A 15,443-nucleotide genomic window follows, 5' to 3' on the forward strand; every position below is an offset into this window, starting at 1 on the left:
TGTTTTGGAGTTTTTAGTGTTTTGGAGTTTGTACGTGCTTCGGGATTTGTACGTGCTTTGTCTCTAGGGTACCGTAAATATACTTTTATTTATTCACTGCACATAAAATGTAATAAATAAATCATATAATACAAAAACCAACTATTCACATTTCAACTTTTAAATATTTAAATGTTCAGCTTTTTCCTTTTAAACAAATTTAAAGTGAAACAACACAAAACTGCCGCACAGCAAGAAGATCCTGAGTTCAATTCCACCATCAGGCCGGGGTCTTTCTGTGTGGAGTTTGCATGTTCTCCCCGTGTTTGCGTGGGTTCTCTCCGGGTACTCCGGCTTCCTCCCACCGTCCAAAGACATACAGCTTGTGGGGATAGGTTAATTGGATAATTCAAATTGTCACTAGGTGTGAATGTGAGTGCGAATGGTTGTCTGTCCCTGTGTGTTAGCCCTGCGACAGACTGGCGACCTGTCCAGGTTGTACCCCACCTTTCGCCCTATGACAGCTGGGATAGGCTCCAGCGCCCCCCGCGACCCTGAAAAGGATAAGTGGAAGCAAATGGATGGATGGATGGACAACACAAAACACTGCAAACCACAACACAATTAAATATAAATTGAAACGTGAAAACAAAAAGAACATGCACATTCTCTGTCATATGGGCCTGCATGAATAAACTTTCTGAATCCTTTATCATCCGCAACTGAAAATAGTTGTGGATGATTACTATACCTTTCTAATGTGACGTTGTTGTCCCTGGCTCTCTTTCTTCCTCCCGCTCTGTTCCTGTGCTACTGTGAGTGTAACTACCGGCCCTCCCCCTCTGCTCAGCGCAAAGCAGAAAAAGTGCGAGAGAGAGAGAGGGTGAGAGAAAGAAAAGAAAAAACACGGCTCGCGATAATTAGTCGACTCGCGTCGTTCATGTCAAAGAATCGGCTCTAAGAGCCGTTTCGTTCGCCACCGACACATCACTAAGAAGAAGAATTAGAAGCGCTGGATTGACCCTCTTGTTTTCTACTCGGACAGTTAAGCGTAGAAAGCAGAGCTAAAAACGGAGGAGCTCTTCTGGCATTAAAACAAACAACCGCACTAAAGCATTTAAAGATAAGTTAGCAGTTTGACAGCTAGCCGAGCAGCGGATACGAGCCGCGAGCCAACATGGACTCTTGGGTTCGCTTTAATGCCCAGAGCCAAGCCAAGGAGAGAGTTTTCAGGTGACGTTACTGACGTTTGGCACGTTGCTGGTTGAGACGCGGGATTCGTCGAGCTTGTTCATTTCTGCTAATGTGATAAAACCGTCGGCTGGATGTTGCAGACTGAGTTCCGTGTTTGAAGCGGAACTTTTATCTGCTCAGTAGGAGCAGCTCTTCCTGCGCTGGTTTCAAATCAAGCGGCCTTAAGATGCCAGCTGCAGCTGCACAGAGTAGTTGAGTTTGTTAAGCGCACTGCTTTCCGTCCTGGAGACGTGTGTGTCTGTTGATAATGACTGTGCGTTGTGCGTTCACAGGGCTGCACAGTATGCTTGCGCGCTGCTCGGATCCACTCTGCAAAATGACGAAGCAGCTCAGATCCGCAGAACTGTCAGTCAGCTGGAGGCACACATGAGTCTGACAAGAAAGTGTGAGTAAAACAGCCAGAGCGAGTCTGAGTCGTTTCCACGTACCAAAGCTTAAGTGGGACTGGTGTTGGTTCTTCCACAGTGCTACGCCTGGGCAACTCCGTGGAGGCCCTGGAGGCCGCCAAAAGGGCCATACACCTTTCTGACAGCGTGCTGCGGCTGTGCCTGACCATCAGTCACCTTAACAGAGCCATGTACTTTGCCTGCGACAATGTGCTGTGGGCGGGAAAAACCGGTCTCATCTCCAAACTCGACCAGCACAAGTGGAGTCAGAGATCTTTCAGGTGTGTGAGGAAGAAATACATGCAGGACTGGTTGTGTAAACAGTGTCATGTTGCTCCACAGATCAAACTATATGTACATCTACTGATCGCATTGAGGGCCTAAAAATCCTCCATGTCGTTCATTAGCAACATTATGTTGTATTATTATAGGGTCTTTACACTATAAAGCACACTGGGGGAACTGTTGGTGTGATTTGGCGCTGTATAAATACAGCTGAACTGAGCTGCCTCCCCAGTGAGCCTCTGGTCCCTTACAGCTGTCCCTGTTCAGCTTTCTGGAAAACCTTTTTCAGAACTAATCAGAACTGTGTGGTGACGTGTGCAGTTATGGCAGCCTCACCGAGGTTACAGAGTAAGTCAAGCCATTGGACAGAGCGACTGCACAACCCTACAGCCGCAACATAGTGACCTGACAACCTGTCATGTAAGCAGACAACAGATACAAAGTAGCGCAGGATGAATCTGTTAATGAGAAGCAGTGGGCTTAATCCAGTTAATCGAGTGCTTCCAATTATGAAGGCTAAGTAACTTGTTGTTAGACTCAGGTTTCGGTTTGCAGCTCCTTCAGTCCACATGTCTAACATGGCACTCGAGTGTGTAAGAATACACCAGACATTCCTCTGTGAAAGTGTCACTGAGGCTTTTAATTTGAAAGTACTTTAAGCACTCATAATAAAAAGGTTCAAGTCTGTTTACTGATAGTGGTAACGAACCTGTTTCAGAGGACATGCGGAGCTTTAAACCAGAGCTGGTGTGATGCCTTTGTGTGGGAAATTAAGTCATGGTATTTAACTCACCTGTGTCCACTTCCAGCAGTTACCCACAGGGCTTTGAGTTTGCATCACATGCACTCAAAGCCTGATTTGAAGTGTGGTTGCAGTCATCTTCATATCAGGGTCACAAAGGAATCACAGTTATCTTCTAGTGATTGATTTCAGGTAACTGAAATTTAAAATTGAGTTAAACAAACTGTGTGGTTAAACCTGCAGGTACTACCTCTTTGCTTTGATCCTGAACCTGACCCGAGATGCCTACGAGCTCCATCTCCTCATGGAGCGCGAAGCACGTTCCACAACCAGCAAACAGCCATCCTCCCCCAGCATTCCTCTGCCACCTGACCACCTTCCCTCTTCCTCCTCACCTGCCACACAAGCCATGGGTTTTGGCTGGCTCTACAGTCAGCTTCATCTGGTGGGGACTGTGCTGTACAGCAACCCGCCACTGCTGTTGGACCTGGTGAAGAACAGTTGTGATGTCTTCATCCCACTGGACCGGTTGGGGATTTACCCTACAGGTCCAGGCTTTGTCGGGGCTTGTGGCCTGGCCTCGTCCGTCCTGTCCATCCTCACCATGGTTCACCCCTGGCTCAAGCTCAAGCCATAAATTGTAAGACTTGGAGGAGATATTCATTTGAGGACTAGTAAGGATTGAGAAAAATCTACTCGGGTTAACAAAATTTATTTCCCCCTGATTCTACACAAAGCAGTCCTGACTGCAGGAGCTGTAGTACTGCCACCATGCTGTGTGATCGAGTTCCTTCAAATCTCTTGCTACAGAAAAGCTGAGGAGTTTCTAAAATGCTAAACCAGTTTCACATATTACTTCAGACCTGCATGAACACGGTTGTTTGGCCTTAGATCACATTGCTGCTTTAAAGCCCTCGCTTCCCTCATGTGAAGTAAACCATGCTAGTTGCTGCCGTTCTGCACATAACCATCACATCTCCAGCTGTCTATGACCGTGTCTGTAACAGAGTGTAATCAAGGCAGTACTGTCTGTTGATATCACTCCAGAACGTGTGATTTCTGCCCTCTGTGTTTAAAGTTTTTACATCATGTGATTTTACCGCCTGCTCCCAGCAAGTTTGTGTTTTAGATATTCTGTTTTTGAACTACTAAGTGACTTAACTACTGGAGAAATAAATCCAAAGGAATTTGATTTGTCTGAATCACTACAGTAAAGTGTAACAACACTACATCCAGTTTCGTACAACATGGATCTGGATCTATTGCATCTGTAACCAGGGTTAAGATTCCACATGAACTATTAACAGTGTTTGTGCAAAGTCAGGCCAACATCAAGAATTAGTCTTCTCATGCTGATGAAAGTTGTGTCAGATGTGTGTTGAACACATCAGTTTTATAAGTAAATATATTTATAGGTGCTGTTGACACGACGTCACCAGTAACAACACATCCAATCCACACATGCAAAGAAATTAACTACAGATGTCCAGAAATGAAACGGGGTAAAAAGTATTGAACACATGAAGAAAGGGAGGTGCAAAAAGGCAGGACAGTCATGACTAGGGATGGGTACCGGTGTCCCATGGCACCGGTTCTGACATAAACGGTAGTAACCAAACCGAAAAGCAGCGCACATTTCGGTGCTTTATTTTCCTGAGCTGTGATACACTTCTAGCCAATCATTTTACGTTTCCGAGGATAGTAGGCGGGGCCAGGTACGTACGTTCTTTTAGAGCAGAGCTACAGATTAAAAATGTCCAAGGCGAAGCGGTCAAAAGTCTGGCTGTACTTCACAGCAAAAGATGCAAACTCAGCAGCAACAAGTGCTTTAAGCTGATACTGTGATACTGTCAAAGGAGGTAACACCTCGAATCCGATGAAACACCTGGAGACGTATAGCATATTGTTAAAGCCGAGAAATGCGCCGTATTTGATAGCTTGCTGCGAGACCTCACACTGTGCACATCTACTGCGGGTGGGTTGCCTGTTATGCAACATCCCCCAAAAACACGAAGAGGAGAGTCCTGGCCCCTAGCCCTGCCAGTGTAGCAGAAATGATGAGGATGATGATGCAGCAGCAGCCGTTCTTCTCTGCGTGAGTAGCTTAATGTTGTTCGTGTGTAATTTACGTTGAGTAGGCTAACCACGTTATTACATTAATGCATGTAAGGTGAACTAGCAAACATCATCATAGCTACATGCGGCTGTCTTCTTGTTTGATGGCAGATGCTCCCTTCACCCTGGCCAAAAAGGCTAAAATGACCAAAGAAAAAGTGGAAAACAGCTAAACATGAGAGGTTTTTGGACAAAGTTTGTGTTTTTTCCATTGTTTAAGCACTGCTTCCAGCCAAGAGTGATACCATATATGCCCCATAGCTGCAGAAAAGGCTAACATTGTTATCTTTTTACAAAAACAGCTGAACATGAGAGGTTTTTGGACCAATTTTGTGTTCTCCATTCTTTAAGCACCGGTTTGAGCACCGGCACCGTTTCAAAAGTACCGATTTGGCACCGGTATCGGATAAAACCTAAACGATACCCATCCCTACTCATGACACCTGCAGAAATGAGAGAGTCAGGCTGGTTGGCCTATAAATGTCTCATTACCAACGTGTCACACAAGAAACATCTGATGATGGGTGAAACGACTGAGCTCGCAACGACCGTCGCAACCTTATTGTTGCAAAACATTTCGACGGCATTGGTTACAGAAGAATTTCCAAACTACTGACAGTTCTTGTGAGCACTGTTGGGCCATAATCTGGAAGTGGAAATTCCACAATAAAGTGTGCCGCAAGCTTCCAGAGTGAGATGAATTATCAGAAAGGTAGTCGAGGAGCTAAGGAGAGCAACAGGAAGACCTGGAATCAGCAGAAAACAAGTAAAGCTCACTGTTTAAAGTTTGCTGAACAACATTTAGACACACCTGTGAAATACTGGGAGGATATAGTCTGATGAGACCAAAACTGAACTCTTTGGATGCCGTAATGCACACATGTTTGAAAGGCGCTGCATATCACCCCAAAAACACCGTAGCAGCAGTGAAGCCTGGAGGTGGGAGCATCAGGATGTGGGGCTGTTCAGCTCCCTGCACTGAAACGCCTGACAGAACTGAAGGAAGGATGGAAACATTTACAGAGACAACAAAAATTGCTGCCATCTATCAGGATGATGAAGATGAAACTGACGTCTCAAACCACGCAGCTGGTTTCACAGAAGGAAAATAAAGCATGGCCCAGCCAATCAGCTGACCCGAAAGAACCAAGTCATCACCAACAAAGGCTTTTGTATATGTATTAAATACATTTCAGTGACCATGTTCAATGTTTTCCCTGTGTCATTTATGGTTTGATTGGATGGGTTGTTCCTGACATCTGGTGTGAATTTTATGTCACATTGGTGATGTGTTCAGTACTTATTTTACCCACAGAGTGTGAGTGAGTGTGTGTTGCATAGATTTCACTTCCTACAAGTTTAATTGTAATGAGTGAGACGTGTGACCAGACCTGCGTGTTAATTCTTCCCAGTTCACCTTCATCTTTGCAAAGGACACAGAAGACTCGGCAAAACTAGAAATAAGTTTATGTCAACTGTTACAAAAAGGAAGTACAAACAAAACCAACATTACCATTTATATATAAAAAAGAAAAAGAAATCAGGGACACGAGGGGACCAGTGACTGTCGTACGAACTCTGCTGCTGGTCTTTCAGAGTGGTCAGGCTGAAGGGACGATAAATTACCCACGTTCACTGTGGAAGAAAACAGAGCGAGGTCGTGTTTGTCAGAACGAACACAGCGATGAACATTTTAGCCATATGATGAGAAGACTCAGCTCTTTAAGATACATGCAACTGAGCATTCATCCTGCAATGCGGTGGATGTTGGTGATGCTCGAACCTCTTCGTCACTCCTGTGTCTCCATGCTCTCGTCCTCTCCGTCCCCTCCTTCCTCCAAAGCTTCATCTTCCTCCTCCTTCCTCTCCGGAGGTTTCTCGTAGGCTTTCTCTGAGGGAGTCACGATCACGCCGTCCCATGTCGACATCTCTGTTGCTAGGTCTGCAGAAACACAATATTATTTTACAGCGGGTACAATTGATCAATCACAGCTCAGCATGAGATGCTGCTGTTCAGCCCGAGTAGAGCCTGAGTGATTTTCTGAAAACTTGACCTCTGACCCTGACCTTACGGTTGAGGTCACTGAAATTCAAACATAGCAAGAGTTTCAGCGGCTGTTCCTACGGTGGAAATTTTAAAGTCCTAGACTGCCTTGTCCTCGAGTCATCATATTGTTGTCCACAGCGCCCAGTCTTCCCTGAGCAGCCTTTCACAGTGTAGATGTGTAAGAAAAACAAACGTTACACTCTTTGAGTCCCGTGTCAGTGTGTACACAGTGACTGCACCCAGTCACGAGGGTAAAAATGCTCATTCTAAACTGGGATTGTCCCAGAACACTTCTCTTTGCCTGGCTCCTTCACCTTTCATGCTGAAATGCACACTTATTAAAATAAACCTGCGTTCGTTTTAAATTAGATTCAATAAACTACCAGGCACACCGGTCACTGTTTCATTGTGTGTTTCTGGGCTGGTCTGTGTTACATTCTGTCAGGCTCTGTAGCAAACACGCGTTTCATCACAGTGGCTTTGTAGGAAACATGCAGTTAGATTACATACATTTATGAGCAACTGCAAAGTCCAAGATCAATTCAAACAACTGTATAAGATGAGCTTATTCAGCCTCAGCGTCACCGCTTTGTCAAACTGTGCCTGACAGGAAATAATCCAGAAACCACCGAGGCTCAGATTTTGAGAACATTACAGTTTAGCATCTTTTTCAACTGAAAATATTTGGCTTAAAGTTCAACTTTGTCAATATCTGTTTAATCCAATAAGATATTCTAGTTTGTATGAAGTACACAGTCACTAAAACCTGTTACCACAGAGTCAGCTATCAGACTGGTTAAAAAGGGGCAAGCTGACAATTACATGCAGTCTTTTTCTGATAAGATGAATTAACTGTGATAAACCTTCATGATGTATCGTCTACATCACCAGAACCAACACATTTAAATCAGCCCTGCCAGTTATACCAACTGCAGACAGAATGATGCTCGCAGCTTGGTGACGGCTGCCATGTTGCAGCTTGCTGAGGGACGTTTAACCAAACATTAGTGGAGGCATGTGTACATCTGTGAGCCTGTGTGTATAATTCTGACCCTTTATGGGCTTTCCAAAATAATCCAAACAGAAAATCCCAAATAAATTGTTGTGTAACTAAAGATGGATGCTGTGCAGCACCGGTCCAGCCTAGAAAAAGAGTCTTTAAAAGCCCAAACTTACAGTGACGTCCATTATGAGTGCATTCTGTCCATAATATTACATAAACACGCAGTTATAAATATGGACACTGACGTTATTTAGAATGTTTATCAAATATGAATACGGTCTATTTACACAGGTGTTCACAGATGTTAGATGAAGGTGACTCCATGTCCTGACACACGATGTGTGCATTTGCAGTGTGTCCTAGAGACAGCTCAGCTGTAACGTGTGCAATTTAAACTGAGAAATCAGGTGTTTGTTCATTTAGCCCATAAACTATAGACTACATGTTAAGGTACAGAGAACAATGATGTTATCTTACAGCTGGCATCGCCCTCCAGACCGAGGATCTTCCTGTAGCCTCCGTGAGACAGCACCCTCACCAGAGTCTGAGCGGTGAAGCACACCATGTCCTGCACAAACACACCTGCAGTCACATCCTCGCTCAGAGCTGAATATTCTGTACTGTGTTGAGTGCGACATAAACATGTTTCCAGTTCCACAGACAGGATTAAGCTTGGCACAAATAAGAAACGTGACCTGCAGGAATAAAAAGCACTGAGCAGATCTACCTGCTGTTCTAGAGTCATGACCGTGTGCACTCTGAAGTTTCCACTTTCACAGGGGTCAGTGATGCCCACAGAGCCAGGCAGAAAGAGACCAGCAGCCAGCATCTGCAGGCAGCGCCTTCAAGAACAACAACAGAAACATTTCTTCCACAGCGACTACAAAACAGAGTGCAATCTGAGCAGAGTGACGACTGACCTGTAGGCCACGTTCAGAGACAGAGGCTGCCTGGAGGGGTTGTTCATCACTGCAGAGTGGCCCTAGAGAGGGAATACTCACTGCTTTATGGAACAAACCAACGTTTAACGTCCTTCCAATAAATAAGGACGTCAGCGTTGTGGACGTGGATTATTTATTCACTCAGGACATCATTTATGGAACTTACCAGCAGATCGAGGATCCAGGGCGTCAGGGGTTCGAATCCAGGGAAACGCAGCCTCAAGTCTTTCAGCAGGCGGATCAATACTTTGACTCTAAAGATCAGACGTGAAACAAACCAAGCTCCAGTGAGCTTATTTGTATTGTTACTGTGAAAGCAGACCAGGTAAAATACGACTTTTCCTCACGTTGACTGAGAGGCGTTCTCCTCAAACCAGCGAGCGTGACGGATGGCAGCGAGGGCACTCTGCAGCACCTTGATGTCCACTGAGGAGACAAGAAACAAAAGACATTCCTTTTTTTTAAACAACCACAGCGCTACACGTTTGTACCAAGACTGGCCCACTGTGCACATTTGTGTCTCCAGACCAGATCAAAAGTCTCACAGTGCAGCTCGGGGTCCAGTTTGCGCAGGTTAGGAGGGACCGTGGTGATGAGGATCTTCACTGTAGCATCAGCTGAACTGATCTCGAAGCCAGTCTCATTGGTCAACATGGACAGCACTGAGAGGAGGAGTCAAACACTGTGTCAGGCACGTTTTACAGCTGCAAGGCTGAGAAGCACTTGGTTATAAGCTCTGGTCAGTGTCACAGCCAACAAGTCAAATGACTAAACCAAATGTTTTTATCCTGAAAAAGAAACATTTACTAAATCGAATTTGAATGAAAACTCTGAACATTTAGGACATGACACGGTCAGAGCAGGACTCGCCCACAAACGCAGCTATTCAAACACCACACGTCTGTTTACCTTCAGTAGGGTCTTGTGTGCGAAGCGTCTCCACTACTTTGTTACCGAGGGCAGCCACAGCCTCCACTGTAAAGAACAATGACCCTCAGAGCGCGACACAAAGGGGGCAAGAACAACCCACACAACAGCAAACAGTGCCAACAGGGTTTATATGAAATAGCGACCGATACAAAGGTTTTAGAAGCCCCGCCTTTCAGGTTGTCTCTATGAGCAACATCACACTGATGGATGGCTCAGAAAGTAACACCTGCTCAAACTGAGGACGGTCACATACATCTGGTTACAGCCCAAACTACATGTGGCTCAAAACCAAGACTGAAACCTGGTGCATTTGTTTTTATGGATTTAAAATAAACAGATGAGACTTTATCACCATAGATTCTTTAATAACGGCAAACAAGTTGCCAAATTATCCAAGTGACAAGAAGCAGCACAACGTAGAGCATTAAAAAGGCTTAGAAGTGATGTCTGTGAAGGTTCTCAGTCATCCAGCTCATCGCAGTTTAAGGAGCTTGGAAAGAAAAGCGTCTGGACTTCTTCAGGTTCTGAAGCTTCTTCAGTTCTAAGAGAAATTGGTGGAGAGTCCCAGGTTTGAAACCCTACTGGGGGATCTGGGACTTTCCACCAATTTCTCTTAGAACTGAAGAAGCTTCTCAGATGAAACGTCTTCAAGAAACCTAAAGAAGTCCAGATGCTTTTCTTTCCGAGCTCCCAGGCTGGTGTGTGCCTGAGCAGCAACTTCTCTTTGGACAGTAACTGTGCCATAAATTACTCACATGTAGGGAGAATCTTGAGGATTACAACCAGGTCAGCAACATTATGTCCGGTCGTCATGGTGCCCTTCTTGTAGGAACCCACCTGACGCACCTCTTCAATTTGCTGCAAGTCGACACGTACAAGATTACTGACACGAAAGCCATTATTATTATTATTATTATTATTAATTAGCTTATAATATAAATATGAAATCTGTCTAGAGCTGGGCGATATGAGATTTTTTCATATCACGATATGTTTTTTTCATTTCAGGCGATAACGATATCTATCACGATATCAGCCAAATAACTATATTTGTAAGATTTAAATGTGCCGTTGCTCACAAGTAAAGTGTGAAATAATCAGCAGCTTGTTTTTATTTAAATATTTATTTCCCATAATAAGTTCAACAGGGTAGATGTACTTAAGGAACATGAGACTTTTTCAGATAAATAAAGGCAAATATTGCAAACTACACAAAAGGCAGCCGCTAAAGCGTTTAAGTTTCAAAATAGAACAAATGAAACAGACTAAATTGTCAATTCCACTTAGAAACAAAATATTAATTCTAAAAATAAATCTTAGTTTGTTTTACAGAAGAACAGACAAAACTGACTAACTTTTGTCAATATCAAATAAACTGAGAACTAAAAGGAAATTCTCAATCTCTCCTTGTTGTATAGCTGAGCTTTTCAAACAGTTTTAACAGTTACTTTAGTCTGACAAAAGCCGAATGACGAATTAGCGCTTCCAGTCAGAGACTGAGGCTCCGTCCACACGTACACGGGTATTTTTGAAAACGGAGATTTTCCGTTTCCGTTTTAAAAAATAATCCCGTCCACACATAAAGGCAGAAATGAAGGAAAACGCTGCTATGAACATGCCAAAGCAGCAGGTGGCGCTAGATTCCTAACCGTGCAGAAATGTTGGCCAATCAGAAGTCTAGAAGCCTCGGTGGGAAAAAGTAAACAAAGCTGGGGCATAGAAGCAGAACCGAGTCGTATGTGTGGACGGACAGTAACTGTGTGTATATGTAAGCATTTAAACACTGCAGAGAGTAGAATTAACAGTATTGTAGAAATTCATTTCACCGAAACAATAACGTGGTGCACAGTGTGACGTCAAAAAATGCGCACACCTTTGACGCTGCGTTTTCTCCGTTTTTCTCGTCCACACATAAATGCAAAAACTGCGTTTTCAAAAATATCCACCCTGGTCGGAGTTTTTAAAAATCTCCATTTTCAGTGACCAAAAACGCCGTTTACGTGTGGACGAAAGGTGCAAACGCATAGAAAAATCTGCGTTTTCAAAAATACCCGGGTACGTGTGGACGTAGCGCATGCACCAGTTTATTGTATTTCCAGACTTGCTTTCGGCACATTTACAGTGCACGCTACTCTGTTTTTAGTCAGACTTGAAATAGCCGAAATACCTTCACCCTACGGAACTTCTATGGCTCTTCCGTTCGACAATCTCTCCGGCGTTGGAACCATCATCTGTTTTCTCTTCGGTCACGCTCGGTTGATTTTTCTAGTCGGCACACTCATTTCCTCCATTACCCGCTGGCTGCTTCCCAAACAAATACACATGTGCGGATTGGCACTTGTGCTGTACGTAACAAGTCACGTGACGTGACGCTGCGGCTGTGATTGGTTCGGCTCTGCGCTACTTAATTTGGATTGGCTGTTCTTTTTTTTTTTTTATTAAGAGGACAAGAGCGGCGAGGTCTATCGCAATAGTTAAATTTTTCTATCGAGAAAAAGTTATATCGCGATACATATCGTTATCGTTCTATCGCCCAGCTCTAAATCTGTCCAATGGAAATGAAGCTGTATAGTGCACAGAGCACTGTTACTGCATTCAAGTGATTCAGTGTTGTTTCTAAACAGTCTTGATGTTTCAGCTCTGAGAGAACAGCTGACACACACCAGCCACACAAGCAGCGCGTGGACTTCACTGAAGCCATTACGACTCAATCGCTCATGTTCGACTCACCACTTCAAAGTTGCCAGGTGCAACAATCAGGTTGTCGATCACATTGTTGATCTTTGTGACCAGGGACAGGATGGAAGACTGACGGACAACGAACAAGGTTTGTGTAAGTGAACTTAAACAGCAGGTCAGGTGCACAGCTACTGGGTGAGTGCAGGCTCACGGACTGACCTGCTCCGCAGGGGTGGGGCTCAGGTCCTGGTTCCTTTTCAGCAGACACTCACTGAAAGCCGTCTCATCAGGTGCAGGCTTCACTCTGGGGAAGGCCATCTCACACTTGTGACAAACAACAGTCTGCTTGAGTACTTGCCTTTAGAACCACTCTATACTATTATTATACACTGACTGCTGGCTGACGTCTTGCTGCTTTGTAATTTGCTGAAGTGTCTAATTCCCACCACCACACATACTTACCACATAAAAGTCGAATGGGATGTGTGGGACAAATGGCCGGTACCTAAACAAAAATAACGTTTAGTTAACGTTTGGTTCAACAGCATTGCAGCTGCAGGGTCTGTATCTCTGGCTACACAGCAGTGTTAGCGGTTTTCATTCCAGTTCCCGGGGTTGGCAGTTAAAGCACAACATTCAAGATTTCATAGTTCTGTTGTCTGAGAACAGGAACAGAAAAATGAAGCGTAGAGATTTCAGCATTTACATTCTGACACATTGGTCTGTGTAGTGCAATAAGCAGAGGGACAGGAGCATCGTACAGCGTGTGTGATGATGGTGCTGTTGGAGCAGCAGCATGCGGGACTGCAGAGAACTCACCCCTGGACCAGTCCCCCGCGGGCCCCGAAGCGGCCGCCTCGGCCTCTGCCGCGGTCTCCTCTGGACACAAACACAACACAGCTGACGTTAGCGCGTGCACGAGCCACGTTTGGCGACTGAGCCAACATGTAACGATGCTGTGATGTAATGACTTAATGTAGAGAGACTTAATGCACCACATCAGCGCTGCTTCACTGAGCGTCCCAGCAGGGTAGCTATTAGCCACAGATGCTAACATATGTGCACTACTGTAGCCTTCCCTACACCGAGAGAGCTCCTGCAACACTCCTCGGACTTTTGAATTCATTGAAAGAAAAAAGGAAACAGCGAGCTTTCAGACAATACACGCCACTGGCTTTAAATGACGAAGCCACTAACTGGCTGTGTCAGGCACTCAGAGCTAGCTTGTAGCACAGGTACAAGGTAAGAACTCAAAGACTTGATAGTACTCGACTTAAAACACATTGGCCAACGCGCTACACTCGGATACCTCATTGCGTACGACGTTTTGATTATTGTACGTGGAAAATCTCAGAGAATTGTTGAACGTCCCTCTGTGGACCGGCTCCTCGCTGCTGCCTGTTAGTCGTCGGCTTCTTCTGTTAAATGGGCGGCACACTAATCTCAACACTGCCCTCCACAGGACATCTTTAGAATCACACTGCGGCTGGGATTCTAACAATGTAGACCACAGGTGTCGAACTCCAGGCCTCGAGGGCCGGTGTCCTGCAGGCTTTAGATGTTTAGAGGTTTGACTCCTTATGAAGGAGCGTCCAATATGCTTACAGCCTCTACACCCTGAGGTTTGCTTTGCTTGCTTTGTGATCTGTTGTCTTGCTGTTCTGTGTAATGTCATGTACTGTTTTGCTGTTCATATGACTCTGTTTAATAAACTGTTTCCAGAATAATCTTTTCTAGAGGATCTTTTTTGATTTTAATGGGATCTAAAACGCAGGATCTGTACATCATTGGCTGGATAAGGTTTTCATGTTGGCTTCAAAATTTGCAACCCAACAAGTGCACCATCACCTACACCACTGCCGGGGAATCTTATGCTTTCCTCCAGCGCACAGCAGAATAAAACCACCAGTTCATTGACTGGATGAGGTCCCTAGCCCAACAGTATGTGGAAGGCAAGAAAGTCTGGGTCCTCCAAGGACAGTCCTCTCAAATGCATGTCAAAGAAACTGGACCCACATTACTCGGGACCGCTTTTCATTGAAGAAATCATTAACTCTGTGGCTGTGTGCCCCAAATTGCCGACCTCCATGAGAATACATTCCATGTATATCAGTTGAAGCCAGTATCTTCCAGCCAGTTGTGACTCCAGTCTACATGTCAAATATCTTTGGGCAAAACACTAACCCCACGTTCTCTGACACATCCACTGGAGTATGAATGTGTGTGAATGTTATATAAACAGCACTTATGTATCCATATAGAAAAATGTACACGTATGAGTTGGTGTGAATGAGGCAAATTAAAAGCACTTTGATAGCTCAGAGTTGAAAGTGCTAAATAATAACCAGTCCATTTACCATCTGATGTTCCTTAGTGAGCTGTGCAGTTGTCATGGAACTGAAGATGTTCAAATATTTGTTCCTTTTAGCCTTTGAAAATCTGTTGTGACTTAGTCATATGATTTTTTTTATTAATAATTTATGTCTTTCTGTAATTTATGCAGAAATTGCTCATGCTTGCAGCTTTCTAAAGTGACATATCAAATATTACTTTCATATGTAAAGTTATTACATGAAAAGGTGAGATGGAGTATGAATTACAAACTCTGTGTAAGCAGTAATCTAATCAAAATGAAGCTAACACCTGTGAGACTTCATCAGAGGTGCAAATATTACAGTTGATGCTATCGTGCCAAAATAACTCAACACAGAAAAATGCCTAAATGTGTTTTGTATTTTATAGCATCTCACACCTTTGAACCTGTGCAAAGACTGATGCTGCTCAAGTGAAACGTCTCTGCTCTGAGGCATTGTGGGAAATGGAGTTATTCAGTTAGTGCGATTTAATTGCGTTTAATTAAGTTTTGGAAGCGAGACAGCAAAGGTAAGACAGAATTCATGCTAATGTTTGAAGAGTGGCGGAGCCAGGAAGGTGTCAGTGAGGGGCCAGGACGGAGCTGTAATCATTTCAGGTTGGCTGACATGTTTCAAATAAAATACACGGCTATCTCAGCACCGAAACCACAGACCTGTACAATGTTTGAATGCAGGTAGTGGTGGAGAAGATAAAATAATATTTGGTA

The 15,443-nt window shown here is 44.3% G+C and overlaps 2 protein-coding genes across 2 annotated transcripts; one reads left to right on the forward strand and one right to left on the reverse strand.

Annotated features, from left to right (window-relative positions):
- The first annotated feature begins 508 nt into the window (after nucleotides 1–508).
- Nucleotides 509–3,838, forward strand: pex11b (peroxisomal biogenesis factor 11 beta). The gene is made up of 4 exons (XM_085395478.1): nucleotides 509–1,212; nucleotides 1,506–1,618; nucleotides 1,699–1,900; nucleotides 2,890–3,838. Exons 1-4 carry the CDS (start codon nucleotides 1,157–1,159, stop codon nucleotides 3,281–3,283), a joined length of 765 nt encoding a protein of 254 aa, XP_085251604.1. The 5' UTR covers nucleotides 509–1,156; the 3' UTR covers nucleotides 3,284–3,838.
- A 2,373-nt stretch (nucleotides 3,839–6,211) lies between these two features.
- On the reverse strand, nucleotides 6,212–13,827 carry ilf2 (interleukin enhancer binding factor 2). Its single transcript, XM_085395476.1, has 15 exons — nucleotides 13,671–13,827; nucleotides 13,181–13,240; nucleotides 12,824–12,866; nucleotides 12,581–12,685; nucleotides 12,413–12,490; nucleotides 10,438–10,540; nucleotides 9,662–9,727; nucleotides 9,298–9,414; nucleotides 9,100–9,178; nucleotides 8,919–9,006; nucleotides 8,732–8,793; nucleotides 8,539–8,653; nucleotides 8,289–8,379; nucleotides 6,545–6,703; nucleotides 6,212–6,396 (listed from the first exon to the last, which is right to left on the reverse strand). The coding sequence occupies exons 1-14, from the start codon at nucleotides 13,673–13,675 to the stop codon at nucleotides 6,552–6,554; spliced, it is 1,164 nt and encodes a 387-aa protein (XP_085251602.1). The 5' UTR covers nucleotides 13,676–13,827; the 3' UTR covers nucleotides 6,212–6,396; nucleotides 6,545–6,551.
- Between the last annotated feature and the right edge of the window lie 1,616 nt (nucleotides 13,828–15,443).

The sequence above is a fragment of the Rhamphochromis longiceps genome, linkage group LG22 (assembly GCF_057381845.1).
Source record: "Rhamphochromis longiceps isolate RC_006_pf linkage group LG22, R_longiceps_female_GT1.1, whole genome shotgun sequence".
NCBI classification, from domain to species: domain Eukaryota; kingdom Metazoa; phylum Chordata; class Actinopteri; order Cichliformes; family Cichlidae; genus Rhamphochromis; species Rhamphochromis longiceps.

Bases quoted from the DNA above. Each gene is read 5' to 3' on its own strand.
- ilf2 (XM_085395476.1), bottom strand. The intron at 9,179-9,297 runs GTGAGACTTTTG...TTGTCTCCTCAG, and splicing joins ACTGGACCCCGAGCTGCACT to TGGACATCAAGGTGCTGCAG. The intron at 6,704-8,288 runs GTAAGATAACAT...GTGTTTCTGCAG, and splicing joins TCTGGAGGGCGATGCCAGCT to ACCTAGCAACAGAGATGTCG.
- pex11b (XM_085395478.1), top strand. From the start codon at position 1,157: ATGGACTCTTGGGTTCGCTTTAATGCCCAGAGCCAAGCCAAGGAGAGA. The intron at 1,213-1,505 runs GTGACGTTACTG...GTGCGTTCACAG, and splicing joins GCCAAGGAGAGAGTTTTCAG to GGCTGCACAGTATGCTTGCG. The intron at 1,901-2,889 runs GTGTGTGAGGAA...TTAAACCTGCAG, and splicing joins TGGAGTCAGAGATCTTTCAG to GTACTACCTCTTTGCTTTGA.